The sequence below is a fragment of the Leucoraja erinacea genome, chromosome 28 (assembly GCF_028641065.1).
Source record: "Leucoraja erinacea ecotype New England chromosome 28, Leri_hhj_1, whole genome shotgun sequence".
NCBI lineage: Eukaryota > Metazoa > Chordata > Chondrichthyes > Rajiformes > Rajidae > Leucoraja > Leucoraja erinaceus.
Window position 1 is genome coordinate 13,337,297 of NC_073404.1, and position 13,768 is coordinate 13,351,064.

At 58.8% G+C, this 13,768-nt stretch overlaps 1 protein-coding gene across 1 annotated transcript in view; it reads left to right on the plus strand.

The window, feature by feature from the left end:
• LOC129710629 (unconventional myosin-Ic-like) overlaps nucleotides 1-13,768 on the plus strand; it is a 53,748-nt gene that overhangs the window by 12,175 nt on the left and 27,805 nt on the right. Inside the window, 9 exon segments of the mRNA XM_055657769.1 lie at nucleotides 6,909-7,064; nucleotides 7,554-7,669; nucleotides 8,143-8,341; nucleotides 8,767-8,847; nucleotides 9,957-10,136; nucleotides 10,699-10,797; nucleotides 12,530-12,586; nucleotides 12,588-12,618; nucleotides 13,554-13,645. Coding sequence (XP_055513744.1) covers nucleotides 6,909-7,064; nucleotides 7,554-7,669; nucleotides 8,143-8,341; nucleotides 8,767-8,847; nucleotides 9,957-10,136; nucleotides 10,699-10,797; nucleotides 12,530-12,586; nucleotides 12,588-12,618; nucleotides 13,554-13,645 — 1,011 coding nt within the window.

Genomic DNA, 13,768 nt, shown 5'->3' on the forward strand with positions numbered 1-13,768 from the left:
CCCACACACTCACCCCCCCTCCGACACACTCCCCCCTCCCACACACCCCCCCCCCTCCCACACACCCCCCCCTCCCACACACACCCCCCTCCCCACCCCACTCCCCTCCCCACACCTCCCTCCCACCCACACCCCCTCCCACACACTCCCCTCCCACACACACCCCCTCCCACACACTCCCCCCCCCACACACCCACCCCCCCCCCCACACACACACCCACACCCCCCCACACACACTCACCCACACACACCCCCACACCCACACACCCACCCACACCCACACCCACCCACACACCCACACACACCCCCCCACACACACACCCTCCCACACACACACACACACACACACACTCCCACACACACACCCTCCCACACACACACACCCACTCCCACACACACACACTCTCCCCCACACACACCCCCTCCCACACACACACCCTCCCACACCACCCCCCCCCCACACACTCTCTCCCTCCCACACACACCACCCCCTCCCACACACACTCTCTCCCTCCCACACACACCCCGTCCCACACACACAACCCGTCCCACACACTCCTCCCCCCTCCCACACACTCTCCCTCCCACACACACCCCCCTCCCACACACTCCCCCCTCCCACACACTCTCCCTCACACACACCCCCACCCCCCCCCTCCCACACACACTCCCCCCCCCCACCCACACACTCTCCCCCCCACACACCCCCCACACACCCACCACACTCCCCCCCCTCCCACACACCCCCTCCCACACACTCTCCCCCTCCCACCCACTGCCCCTCCCACATCCCTACTCCCCCTTTTTGCTTCTCCTTCCATCCATTCTTTACATCAAATCTCTCCCTCTCCCTGCATTCCCCCTCTACATCCTGCCTTCCCTCGCCATCATCTCCCCTCCATCCTTTCCTTGCCCTCCAACCCCTTTCCCCTCCCCCTCCATTCACCTCCCATGCCAAGCCCCCAGGGCTGGACAGGAGGAGATACTCAGGAATTTCTCGGATATCCAGGGGAGCGACTCGTGTGACGTGTGGCCCTGGGTGGGGGGTGGGGGGGACTGGAGAGTTGATGCCCTGCAGCCCAGGAGCAGTGACCACCGCCTCCAGAGGAACTGGTGCCAACTCTCCCTCCTTGACACTGACTACAAGGTCTCTGTCCACCCATCTGGGGGGCATCAGGCCCAGGTGCAGCTCCTCGCCATGTGGGGTGGGGGTGGTTCTCTCCTCCCTCCCCCATTTCCTCTCCGTGTCCATGGAGAGACCTCTGATTCTATCAGAATCGTGACCTTTTGTCCCTGACTCTTTAAGCCCATCCTTGCCCTGTTTCTCATATTGTGCAGATGGTAGAGCTGCTGATGGTAGGACCCACCCTGACCTTGGATGTTGTCTAGGTGGAGTTTGCATGTTCTCCCTGTGTCCCTGGCCTCTGGTTTCCTCCCACTTCCTAAAGACATGTACATCGGTAGGTTAATTGCCGTCTGTAAATTCTCCTGTTGTGTCGGATAGACACAAAAAGCTGGAGTAACTCAGCGGATCAGGCAGCATCTCTGGGGAAAAGGATTAGGTGATGTTTCAAGTCAAGAACCATCCTCGGGCAAAGTGGATAAGAAACTTTGTTAAGTTTGGGATAACAGAACTGGTGACTTGATGGGCCGAAGGGCCTATTTTGATGCTGTATCTTTCAATGATTCAAAGGGAGCCCAATGACTAAATTACCCAATTCTGTTTGTTGTTCTTTTCACACCCCTGGGATATTCCGCAGGGCAGTGGCCCATGAAGTCATTCGCGAAGTGTTCTTGTTGTTTATTTTCTCATTCTCCCATGAGTTACTTCTCTGGTATTCACTGATTGTGACACTGATAAGGTGCAGATTCACTGACCGATTGTTCCTGTCATATTAACCTCTTGTAGCCCCGGGTTATTTGGCTCACTAATCGCTGCTTCAGGCGGGAGGGTCTAGCTAGTGATGGTCCCAATCGCAACTTACCGAGCAGTATCAGGCCTGGGACGAGTGTATGTGGAGAGGCAGTTTCCACTAGTGGGAGAGTCCGGGACCTGAGGTCATAGCTTCAGAATTAAAGTACGTTCCTTCACAAAGCAGATGAGGAGGAATGGCTTCAGGGTGGAATTCATTGTCACCATTCTTATGAACTTCTGTTGTTGCTGTTGCTCCAGGGATGTCCCGTCGGTGTGGGTACATAGTACTCAGCCCTGGCCCATGTTCCCACCACTGCCCGGCTCCCTGCCCTCTCCCATCCTTGCCAGCCCCACACAGACTCGTCCCACCACTCAGCACCCATGCCCTATCTCCATCCTGCCCTGCCCTTTCCCCTCAGACCCTCCTCTGCTCCTGCCTTGTCTACTCTTTGCTTCAGTTTGGAAACTTTACATGAAATCTTACCCATTCGCCTCTAACATTCCCCCAGCCCCCATCCCCCAAAGGTACTCGTCACCACCCCCTATAACTCCTTTCCCCCATGGTCATGCCCTCCTGCTGCAACCCCCAACCTCCAACCTCTCTGGTCGCTTGCCCCTCACCCCCTCTGCCTAATCAATCACCATTCTTTAGCTTGCCTCTTCCACATTCCGCCCCTCTGCCTTCAACGTCTCCTCCTCCTTCTCCTCCCTCTCTTCTCCACCTTGTGCAGGTTTGGGTGGGAAAGAGACTAAGGTGGGAGAGGGAAAGGGGGAAACCCCGATCTTTGGAGCCAAGAGGGTTTATTTGTCAGGACTGGAACATTGAAATTGTCACCTGCTGCAACTGTACAGGCACTTTCATGGAACAACACAACTCACAAATACACAATCAATTATCAGCTTTTCTCAGCAAACCAGACATAATGGTGCAAGCCAAAGTACATAGTGCAGACTTATACAAAGTCTGCAGCAGTGTGGTGCTGATGTAGGGTTGAGGCTAGTGTCCAGCTGGTTGCTGGGAAGAAGCTGTTTTTGAACCTGAATTTCATGATACTGGGGCTCCTGTACCTTCTTTCCAATGGGAGCAGCGAGATGAGAGCAGGACCAGGGTGGTGTGGGCCTTTGATGATAGTATCTGCTATAGATCCTGTTGATGGTGGGGAGGTCAGTACCCACGATCGACTGGGCAGTGTCCACCACCTTCTGCACCTTCGTTCCTGGGCGTTTGAATTGGTCTTGGCTTATTGATGTAGCTTCAGTGAAACACTTTGTCTGCATTCAGTGTATTCATTAATCAAGTACAAGAGGTAGTGTAAAGCAGCCTAAGGTGCCACACCATTACAGTTACAGAGAAAGTGCGGGTAAAAAAAAATGTGCCGTGTCTGCAGTGGGTGGGTTGTAAGATCAGATCTAGATGTGCAGTGAAATGAAAGTGGCAATGCTCGCGGACTTTTGTGCAAAAAGACAAACAACCAAACAACCAAACAAACTATAAACACAATCACAACACACATATTCTTTTACATAATAAATAATGGAAGGAAAAACGTTCAGTAGAGTTAGTCCCTGGTGAGATAGGCGTTTACAGTCCGAATTGCCTCTGGGAAGAAACTCCTTCTCAACCTATCCGTTCTCACCGCATGGCAACGGAGGCGTTTGACTGACCGTAGCAGCTGGAACAGTCCGTTGCAGGGGTGGAAGGGGTCTCTCACGATATTGTTGGATCTGGAGTTGCACCTCCTGATGTATAGTTCCTGCAGGGGGGCGAGTGAAGTTCCCATAGTGCGTTCGGGCCGAACGCACTACTCTCTGCAGAGCCTTCTTGTCCTTGGCAGAGCAATTCCCAAACCAGATGGTAATATTTCCGGACAAGATGCTTTCCACCGCCGCTGCGTAGAAGCACTGGAGGATCCTCGGAGACACTCTGAATTTCCTCAAATGCCTGAGGTGGTAAAGGCGCTGCCTTGCCTTACTCACAAGTGTTGAGGCGTGTGATGCCCATGCCATATCCTCGGAGATGTGGACTCCCAAATATTTAAAACAGTTCACCCTATCCACAGGATCCCCATTTATCCTCAATGGAGTGTACGTCCTCGGATGATGTGCCCTCCTAAAGTCCATGATCAGCTCCTTCGTTTTTTTGATGTTCAAGAGGAGGCTGTTATCCTGGCAACAGAGTGCTAGATCAGCCACCTCCTCCCGGTAGGCCTTCTCATCATTGTCTGAGATCAGGCCCACCACCACAGTGTCATCAGCAAACTTAATTATTGAGTTGGAGCTGAACCTAGCCACACAGTCATGTGTGTACAGGGAGTACAATAGGGGGCTGAGGACGCAACCCTGGGGCGATCCTGTGCTCAGGGTGACGGACTTCGATGTATTCCCTCCTATCTTGACTACCTGGGGCCTGGCGGTGAGAAAGTCCAGGTCCCAGGGAGGTGTTGAGCCCCAATTCCATTAGCTTCCCAGCCAGTCTGGTGGGGATTATCGTGTTGAAGGCTGAACTGTAGTCTATGAACAGCATCCTCACGTAGCCCCCCTTCTGGCTGTCCAGATGGGAGAGAGCGGTGTGCAAGACCTGGGAAACCGTATCGTCCGTGGACCTGTTCGGACGGTATGCGAACTGCAACGGGTCCATGTTGCGAGGGAGGAAGGCGCAGATGTGTTTCTTCACCAGCCTCTCAAAGCATTTCATGACTACTGAGGTAAGGGCCACCGGACGGTAGTCATTCAGACAGGCTGGGGAGGCATTTTTTGATACCGGTACAATGATGGATTTTTTGATGCAGGCAGGGACCACGGACTTGTCCAGGGAGAGGTTGAATAATGTAGTGAGCACTGGAGCTAGCTGCGTAGCACAGGACTTGAGTACTCGCCCCGAGATGCCATCAGGGCCTGCAGCTTTTCTCATGTTCACCCGTGTCAGAGCCCTCCTCACGTCGTGCTCGGACAGCGAGAATGTGTTCACATTCCTCCCTTCAGCTTCGGTAGCCAGCCCGCTGGTGGTATTGTCGATAGTCGGAAGACCTGGGGTGGTGTTGCCTCTCTCGAAACGAGCGTAAAAGGAGTTCAGGTCATCAGCTAGGGAGGTGCCGGCACTTGCGGATGAGGGAGGGGTGCTCCGGTAGTTGGTTACAATCCGTAACCCCTGCCACAGGCTTCTGGTGTCCTGCTGCTCCATCTGTAACTCCATCTTGTCTCTGTACCTTCTCTTTGCGTCCTTCACCGCCCTTCGCAGTTGGTAGGACTCTGCCTTGTAGACGTCCATGTTTCCTGGTGCCAGGCCCGAGTTTTAGGCAGCGGTGCGAGCATTCAGGGCCACACGAGCGGACCTGTCTACCCAGGGTTTTTGGTTCGGAAAGGTGCTTACCCTTACCGTGGGGACGATGTTGTCGGTTACTGTTGCGATGAAGTCCATGACTGCTTCCGCGAACTCACTGCCGTCACTGGAACTTGCTTCGAACATATCCCAGTCGACATCACTCAGTGCATCTTGCAGCATCGCCTCTGACTGGTCGGACCACCGCTTTATGTCCCTCGTCTCTACCGCTTCCCTCTACCACATCCCTCGAACTATCCTCTGTTTATACTCCGGCAACAGGTAAATGACAGCATGGTCAGGTTTTCCTAGGGGAGGGAGTGAAACGGCCTTGTAGCCTTTCCTGAACGGCGTGTAGCAGTGGTCCAAAGTTCTCTCCCCCCTGGTGGCAGACGTGATGTGTTGGTAGAAGTTCGGCATGACCTTCTTGAGATTTGATTTATTAAAATCTCCAGCCACCACCATAGCCGCATCCGGGTACTTGTTTTGATGTCGACATAGCACATCGTGTAGGGCCGATAGTGCCACGTCGGTGTCCGCCTGCGGTGACATGTAGACGGCTAATGGAAGGATCATTCAGTGGTCCCGATAGCCGTGAGGATCAAGCTAGTCTTGGATCTCGCAGTACGTACTTCAACATTTTGTGTCTTCTGCCCGATGGGAGGGAGGGAGGGAGAAGAGGATGCTTTCTACAGTACAGAGGCATTTTTTGTGGTTTTTTTGGCCATATCATTCCTGTGGTTGGTGTGGGACAAATGGCCGGTGATCATTATGCAACTGGATAATGTAGGAGAGATGGGTAGATGTGCACAAGGTTTGTATGCCCAGGGACCTGATGGTCACGACCATCTCCACTTCAGCACCATCGATAGGGGCTGACTGGGGATGAGTATCCCAGCTGGGATGTGTCTCCATGGTCGCAATGGTGGGGACCCTGGGGTAAACCAGCTGGTGCGTGCGGGGCAGTGAGTGTGGCTTCCCCATCCAGGGGAGGGATGTGGGGGAGAGGGCGGGGTGGGTGACAGTGGTCACTGCTCTGGGCAGGGCTTCAGAATCCACTGGGCAGCCCAGTGGTGCAGTGGGTAGAGCCGCTACCTCACACCTCCAGGGGACCCAGGTTTGCTTCTGCCCTTGGGTGCTGCCTTTGTGGAGTTTGCACGTTCCCCTTGTGACTTTAGACTTTAGAGATACAGCGTGGATGTCCCCGTACCCTGGTTCTATCCTACACATGAGGGACAATTTGACAGAAGTCAATTAACCTACAAACCTGCATGTTTTTGGAGTGTGAGAGGAAACCGGAGCACCCGGAGAAAACCCACTCAGTCACAGGGAGAACGTACAAATTCCGTACGGGCAACACCCATAGTCAGGATCGAACCTGGGTCTCTGGTACTGTTAGGCAGCAACTCTGCAACTGTGCCGTCCTGTGACTTTGTAGGTTTCCACCGGCTGTTGCGGTTTCCCAGAGGTGTGTAGGTCGGTGAGTTAATTAGCCTCAGGAATTTGCCCCCAGTGTGTGGGTGTGGGATTGAATCTGTGGGCAGTTGATGGGAATGTAGGAGGAATGGAATTCATGGAGGGTCATTGTAAGTGGGTGGGTAAGGGTCATCACAGCCAGGGTGGGCCGAAGGGCCTGTATCTCTCTCTGACCCCGTGACATTGTTTTTTCCGCAGGCCCAGGGAGGTGAGAGAGCGCGGCTGGCCATGGAGGGGGCGCTAACAGCACGGGACCGCGTGGGAGTGCAGGACTTTGTGCTGTTGGAGAGCTTCACCAGTGAGGCATCCTTCATCGAGAACCTGCGCAAACGCTTCAGGGAGAGCCTGATCTATGTGAGGCCACACGCTGAACCGTCCCGACCCTGTCCTCCTCCTTAACCCCGCCCCGTCCAAACATGCCCCATCTCCATCCCCGTCCCCATCCCCGTCCCCGCCCGATCCCCGTCCAAGTCCCATCCCTGCCCCATCCCATCAACACAGGAGGACCGCCCCAACGCCACTCTCATCCCCTCCCCTTCCCACCTCACCACTACTCCCCCCCCCCCCCCCAACCACCCACCGACCCATCCTCACCCTCATTAACGCCCACCCCTCCCCAGCCACACCCCCTGCTCTCTTCCCCCCCCCCCCCCTCACTACTCTCCGCACCCTCACCCACTCACCGGGCCACTGGACTCCTGCGTCTCCCAACTCCTATCCCCGTCCCCATCCCCATTCTCCCCCGTCTGTCCACTGCCCATCCCCCCCCCCAACAGTTACCCCCACCCCTGGGATCTCACCGCTGACCTCTCTCTGCCCCCTCCCCTCTCCCCCCCCCTCCAGACTTACATCGGCTCGGTGCTGGTGTCGGTGAACCCGTACCGGGAGCTGGAGATCTACAGCCGGCAGCACATGGAGCGGTACCGAGGCATCAACTTCTACGAGGTGTCTCCTCACATGTGAGTGACGGGTCCGCTGGTGACGGGCGCCAGATACTGAGGGGGGGGGGGGGCTGGTGGTGGTGGGGGGGGGGGTCAGCGAGGGAGGGGCCAGTGGGAGGGGGGGGGTCAGCGAGGGAGAGGCCGGTGGGGGGGGGTCAATGAGAGAGAGGGGCCAGTGGGGGGGGGGGGGGAGGGGGTCAGTGGATAAAGGGTTTGAGTAGGTGAGGGGCTTTTGGGGGAGGTGGATGGTCATTGCGATAGGGACCTGTGGGGGGTCAGTGTGAGGGGGGGGGGAGGTGGGGTCAGGGAGGGGTCACTAGGTGAGGGGCCGGTAAAGGTGTGGGTTCAGCGGGGCGAAGGGCCAGTGGGGGTTGGGGGTTGGGGTGAGGGGCCGGTGCAGGTCAGGCTTCAGTGGGCGACCCTGTCTTGAGGAGGGGCGTTGTGTGCCAGCGGACCCCGTCCCTGTTCTCACCGGCCCCTCTGATTCCCAGCTACGCCGTCTCGGATAACTCGTACCGGTCGATGCGCTCGGAGGGCAAGGACCAGTGCATCCTGATCTCCGGGGAGAGCGGAGCTGGGAAAACAGAAGCCTCCAAGAAGATCCTGCAGTACTACGCGGTCACTTGTCCCAGCAGCACCCGGGTGGAGTCCGTGCGTGACCGGCTGCTCCAGTCCAACCCCGTGCTCGAGGTGAGGAGGGTGGGGGGCGGGTATGGTGGGGCTGGGGTCAAGGGCCCTCACTTTCCTGCCATCTCCCTCCCCCCTTCCCCTCCTCTCACAGAGGGCAGTGTGATTTGATTTAAATTAATTTTGCAGGTTGTTTGGACCTGGGGCAAGGTTGGCATACACTGCCTCTCCTCACCCCCCCACCCCATCCTCCTTGCGAGGGTGGGGAAGGGGCTCTTCCTGTGCAGTTGGAGAGGGGGGGGGGATCCTAACAGGCAGTACAGTGGTCAATGGGGTGTGTGGCACTGTCGGTGTGGCTGTATCTCCTCTCTCCCCCCGGCCCCTCTCCCCGACGGCCCCTCCCACCCCCACAGCTGCCTCTCCGGCCCCTCTCTCCTCCACTCCACTCCACTCCACTCCACTCCACCTCCGCACTCTGTGTGTTCCAGGCTTTCGGAAATGCGAAAACTCTCCGTAACGACAACTCCAGCCGGTTCGGCAAGTACATGGACGTCCAGTTTGACTTCAGGGTAAGTCAGAGGGAAGGGGAGGGTGTGGATCCTGGGGTGGGGACAGCTTGGGACGGGGCCTGGGGTGGTGTTTACACCTGTTTTATGGTTTATGCCGACGTGGACCTGCGCACTCACTGCTCCCGGTGGAGGTCTCGAGCGTGAAGATGCTTTATTCTCACACTCGCACCGACACTGTACCGTGAACTGTGGGGAGTGGCTTGGTCCGGCCTGTATGGACTTGGGGTGGCCGGGGTTGGGTATGTGCTGCTCTCTGCAGTGTAATGGGGCGGTTGTACTGGCGGTGGGCAGTGTGTGTGTGTGTGTGTGTGTGTAGATGGGCGAGTACCTGTGGTGTGCAGGAGTACATCTTTAATGGACAGTGTGGTTGTGATGTTTGAGCTGGTGTTGCTTGGTTGCTGGGCTGGACTGCATGACGCTGGGACATTGCGTTTGCCTGTTGCTCAGTGCGGTCTTGTGTCGGTCTGGGTTTTTTTTTTTATTACCAAAAATAATGTAATCATTACACGAATATGAGAAATACGAAATAAATCAAAACAAAACCCACCACCATTATACGTCAAACAAATATACAACTCTATCACCATCCTTATTGAGGATGCATTCCACCCCCCGCGGTGCCCGGATATTCCCCTGGGTGCCCGTATACCGCGTGCGTGCAAACCCTCTCTAGTACCACCCGGGCCCAGAAAAGGGGCAGGCAGCCTGTTTGAGCAGAGCCCTCCTCCGCCTGGCACTGTGACTCGAGGATGGCCAGCTTGGCCAGGCCCAGGAGCAACCCAACCAGGACATCTTCGGCCCTTCTACCCTCTCCCCTACGCACAGGGTGTCTAAAGATGGTGGGTGTGACGTGCAGCCAGAAGGCAAGGAGCAGCCCCTTTAGATAATGGTACAGGGGCTGCAACCTCACGCACTCCATGTACACGTGGAACACAGACTCTTCCAGCCCGTAAAAAGTAGCAGCCGGGTCTGTGAACCGCCAGAGAAACAGTTTACAAGGGGCTGCTCGGTGAAGTACTCTCCACCCCAGGTCCCCGATGTCGAGGGAGGGGTGTTGCTCAGGGCAGTGTTGTGTTGGCCTGTTGCTCAGACACGGTGTTGTGTTGCAGGGAGCTCCGGTGGGGGGTCACATCCTGAACTACCTGCTGGAGAAGTCTCGGGTTGTTCACCAGAACCACGGCGAGAGGAACTTCCACATCTTCTACCAGGTGCTGGAGGGAGGTGACAACGAGCTGCTGCAGAGGCTGGGCTTGGAGCGTAACGCACAGAGCTACCAGTATCTTGTCAAGGTGGGTATGGGGGGGGGGGGGGGGGGGGGGGGGGGTACCTGTACCTCATCACGTTGGATACGGGGTGGGAGAGGGTAGATCAGCTGAGTGCAGCTCCCTCCTGTGCTGTAGGAGAGAAGAGAGAAAGACAACACGGAAATGAGGTCTTCTGCCCACCAAGTTCACACTGACCACCAGCGGCCCATTTACACAAATCCTACATTAATCTAATCCAACTTTATACCCTCTATATTTCCATCTTCGAGGGAGTGTTGTTGATGGAATGTCATTTCTGAGGGACTTTTCCAAACTGCTCCTGATAACGTGTGAACATTTGGAGCTAACGTCCAATGGTATTGTGAGTATAACAGCCCCATGGACAGCCCAAAGCTGCAGGGGGACAGAGGGGAGGCAGGCGATGGATGTGGATCATGTGCAGGCAGGGGAGATTAGTGTAACCTGGCATCATGTTCAGCAAGGACACTGTGAGCCGAAGGGCCTGTTTGTGTGCTGTTCTGTTCAACATACACTGGGTACCAGACATTCCTTGGAGCTGAGCTGATGCCGTCCGTCTCTGTTCCAGGGTCACTGTGCGAAAGTGAGCTCCATCAACGACAAGAATGAGTGGAAGACCGTGCACCGAGCCCTGTCTGTCATCGACTTCAGCAGCAGCGACATCGAGGTGTGCCGGGGTGGGGGCTGGTGATGGGTGGGGGCTGGTGATGGGTGGGGGTCCGCAATGGGTGGGGGTCCGCGATGGGTGGGGCTGGTGATGGGTGGGGGGGTGATGGGTGGGGGGGTCCGCAATGGGTGGGGGGCTGGTGATGGGTGGGGGTGCACCAGGGTAGGGGCCCATGGTGGGAGGGGCCACAATGGGGGGGGGGGCTGGTGATGGGTGGGGGGGTGATGGGTGGGGGTCCGCAATGGGTGGGGGTCCGGGCTGGTGATGGGTGGGGGCTGGTGATGGGTGGGGCTGGTGCGCGCAGGGTGGGGGCCCGTGGTGGGAGGGGGCGCGATGGGTGGGGCTGGTGATGGGTGGGGGCTGGTGATGGGTGGGGGTCCGCAATGGGGGGAATGGGTGGGGGTCCGCAATGGGTGGGGTCCGCGATGGGGGGGTCCGGATGGGCGGGGGCTGGTGATGGGTGGGGGCTGGGGATGGGTGGGGGCTGATGGTGGGGCCCGGGGTGGGGGTCCGCAATGGGTGGGGGGGGGGTCCGATGGATGGGTGGGGGCTGGGTGGGGCTGGTTGATGGGTGGGGCTGGTGATGGGTGGGGGTCCGCGATGGGTGGGGGTGATGGGTGGGGCTGGTGATGGGGTGGGCTGGGGGGTGAGGGTCCACAATGGGTGAGGGTCCGCAATGGGTGGGGGTGGGGGCTGGTGATGGGTGGGGGCCCGTGGGGGGGGGTCCGTGATGGGTGGGGCTGGTGCGCCAGGGTGGGGGCCCGTGGTTGGGGGGGGACCATGATGGGTGGAGTGCTGGCCGCTCGCGAGATGGGAGGGTGGCACAGGGTGGTGAGGGGGAACATGGGATGGGGGGTGGGGGGGCAACATATGGTGGGGATGACAGGATTGGGGGTGATGGCTGTGGGCGGTCAGGTGCTGCTGTCCGGTGGCCAGCGTGGGTGGGTGGGGGGAGGAGGCGGGTGTGTGGGATGTGGGGCTGAGTGATGCCGGTGGGGGCTGGGGGTGACTGGTTTGGGGGGGGGGGTTGTGCTGCCCACTGACCCTCTCTCCCTGCGGCAGGAGTTGAGTGTGGTGGCCAGCGTGTGGCTCCACGAACCTGCAGTGCCTGGCAGACGAAGATGGTGAACGGTGAACGGCGGGGTTCCGCTTGTTGTCCCGGGTCAGTGGGGCCGGGGTGGGGGGGGGCTGATGTGTGGGGTGGGGGTGGGGGCTGGGGTTGGGACTAGGGGTGGGGGTCCGCGTCATGACCCCGGTGGGGGTCCGTGCCCTGGGTGGGGGTCCGCCCCCTCGAGACCGGACCCAGCGCGTGGGTGGGGGTCCGTGATGGGTGGGCTGGTGCGCCAGGGTGGGGGGCCACAATCGGTGGTCCCTGGAGGGGGGACCCGATCCTTCGGGGGAATCACACCATCCCGAATGCTGGCCGCATCTCGCTCCCCTAGATGGAGGGCACCACAGGGTGGTGAGGGGGAACCCCCCTGGGGGGTGGGGAGGCAACATAGTGGTGGGGATGACAGGATTTGGGGGGTGTGTGCTGTCTCTGACCCAGCACTCCCTGCGGCAGGTGCTGCTGTCCGGTGGCCAGTGGGTGGGGTGGGTGGGGGTGAGGAGGAGTGTGTGATGGGGTGTGTGTCTGGCCTGGGGCCTGGGTCTGAGTGGGTGCCAGGGTGTGGGTGCCCCTGACTGGTTCCAACCCTTGTGCTGTCCCCCTGACCCTCTCTCTCTGCGGCAGGAGTTGCTGAGTGTGGTGGCCAATCCCCTCCACCTGGGCAACCCAGCAGTGCCTGGCACCCGAAGATGGCAACGCAACGGTGACTCACGGTGAGCTACCAGGCCCCTTGTTGTCCCTCATCAGTGCCGGGGCCGGGTTAGGGTGGGGGTGGGGCTGGGGGAATGTGGGGGGGTGTGGGGTGGGGGTGGGCTAGGGGTGTGGGACCTTCATGGTCACGATCATGACCCCGCGGAGCAAACCCAGACACCGCGTGTCCTATCGTGATGCCCTGCCCCCTCGAGACCGGACCCAGCGCGTGGGTCCACAAGCCACGGCCCCCGCTGTGGGTAGCCGGCGCCCGGGACTGGAGGGGTCTTGGTGACCGAACGTCCGCTGATCACAAACCTTCCATCTCCTTTTAAAAGATTTCGCTCCTGTCCCCAAGCTGTGCCACCACCCGTCGTCCTTCCCTAACCCACGGGAACCCATCTCCTGCATCACCAATCCAACCCAGAGAGAACATTTCTAAACTCCACACTCAATCACCCGAAATTCTGGATTGAAACCAAGCCTATCCAGTCTTCTTCAGGCAGCCACTCCTGCATCCAGCTATGGAACTGCTTCTATCTGGCCTGTGGCCTGCGTCCAACCCCGTGTCTGGTCTGTGCCCCTGCCTCCAACCCTCTGTGTGTCCCCCTCACCCCCAGACTGAGGTACCAGCAGCTCCCCCCATGTCCAATCCCCACCCTGCAAGGTGCCAGCCCATTCCTCTTGCCTGCCCTACCCCCTGACCTTCAAACCACCCCATGTCCCAGGTCTCGCTGCATCTCCCCCTTTCCAATCGCCCCCCAACTCGTGTGCAGACCCCCTCCCCATGCCCCCCAACCTGTCAGACTCCCCCCATCCTGTACCCCCAACCCCACCTTGTGAAGAGCCACCCCCTGCCTGAGCCGACGTCCCGGTGCCCCCCCCCCCCCCCTTGATGTCCCCTCCCCACCCCACCCTGCGAGGTGCTCCAGGTTGCCCCAGCCGTGGGCTGAGTGAGATGTTCCCTGTGTCTCGCAGCTGCTGGGGGTGCCCGGACCAACCCTGAAAGAGGCCCTGATCCACCGCAAGATCATCGCGAAGGGAGAGGAGGTGAGGAGTGGGCCGGGCGCGGAAGCGTGCATGGTGGGATGGTGCCGGGGTGGTGTGGAGGGGGGTAAGAACCCCAGTCTGCACCTACCCCCCCCCCCCCCCCCCCCCCGCCAGTGGCCGTGC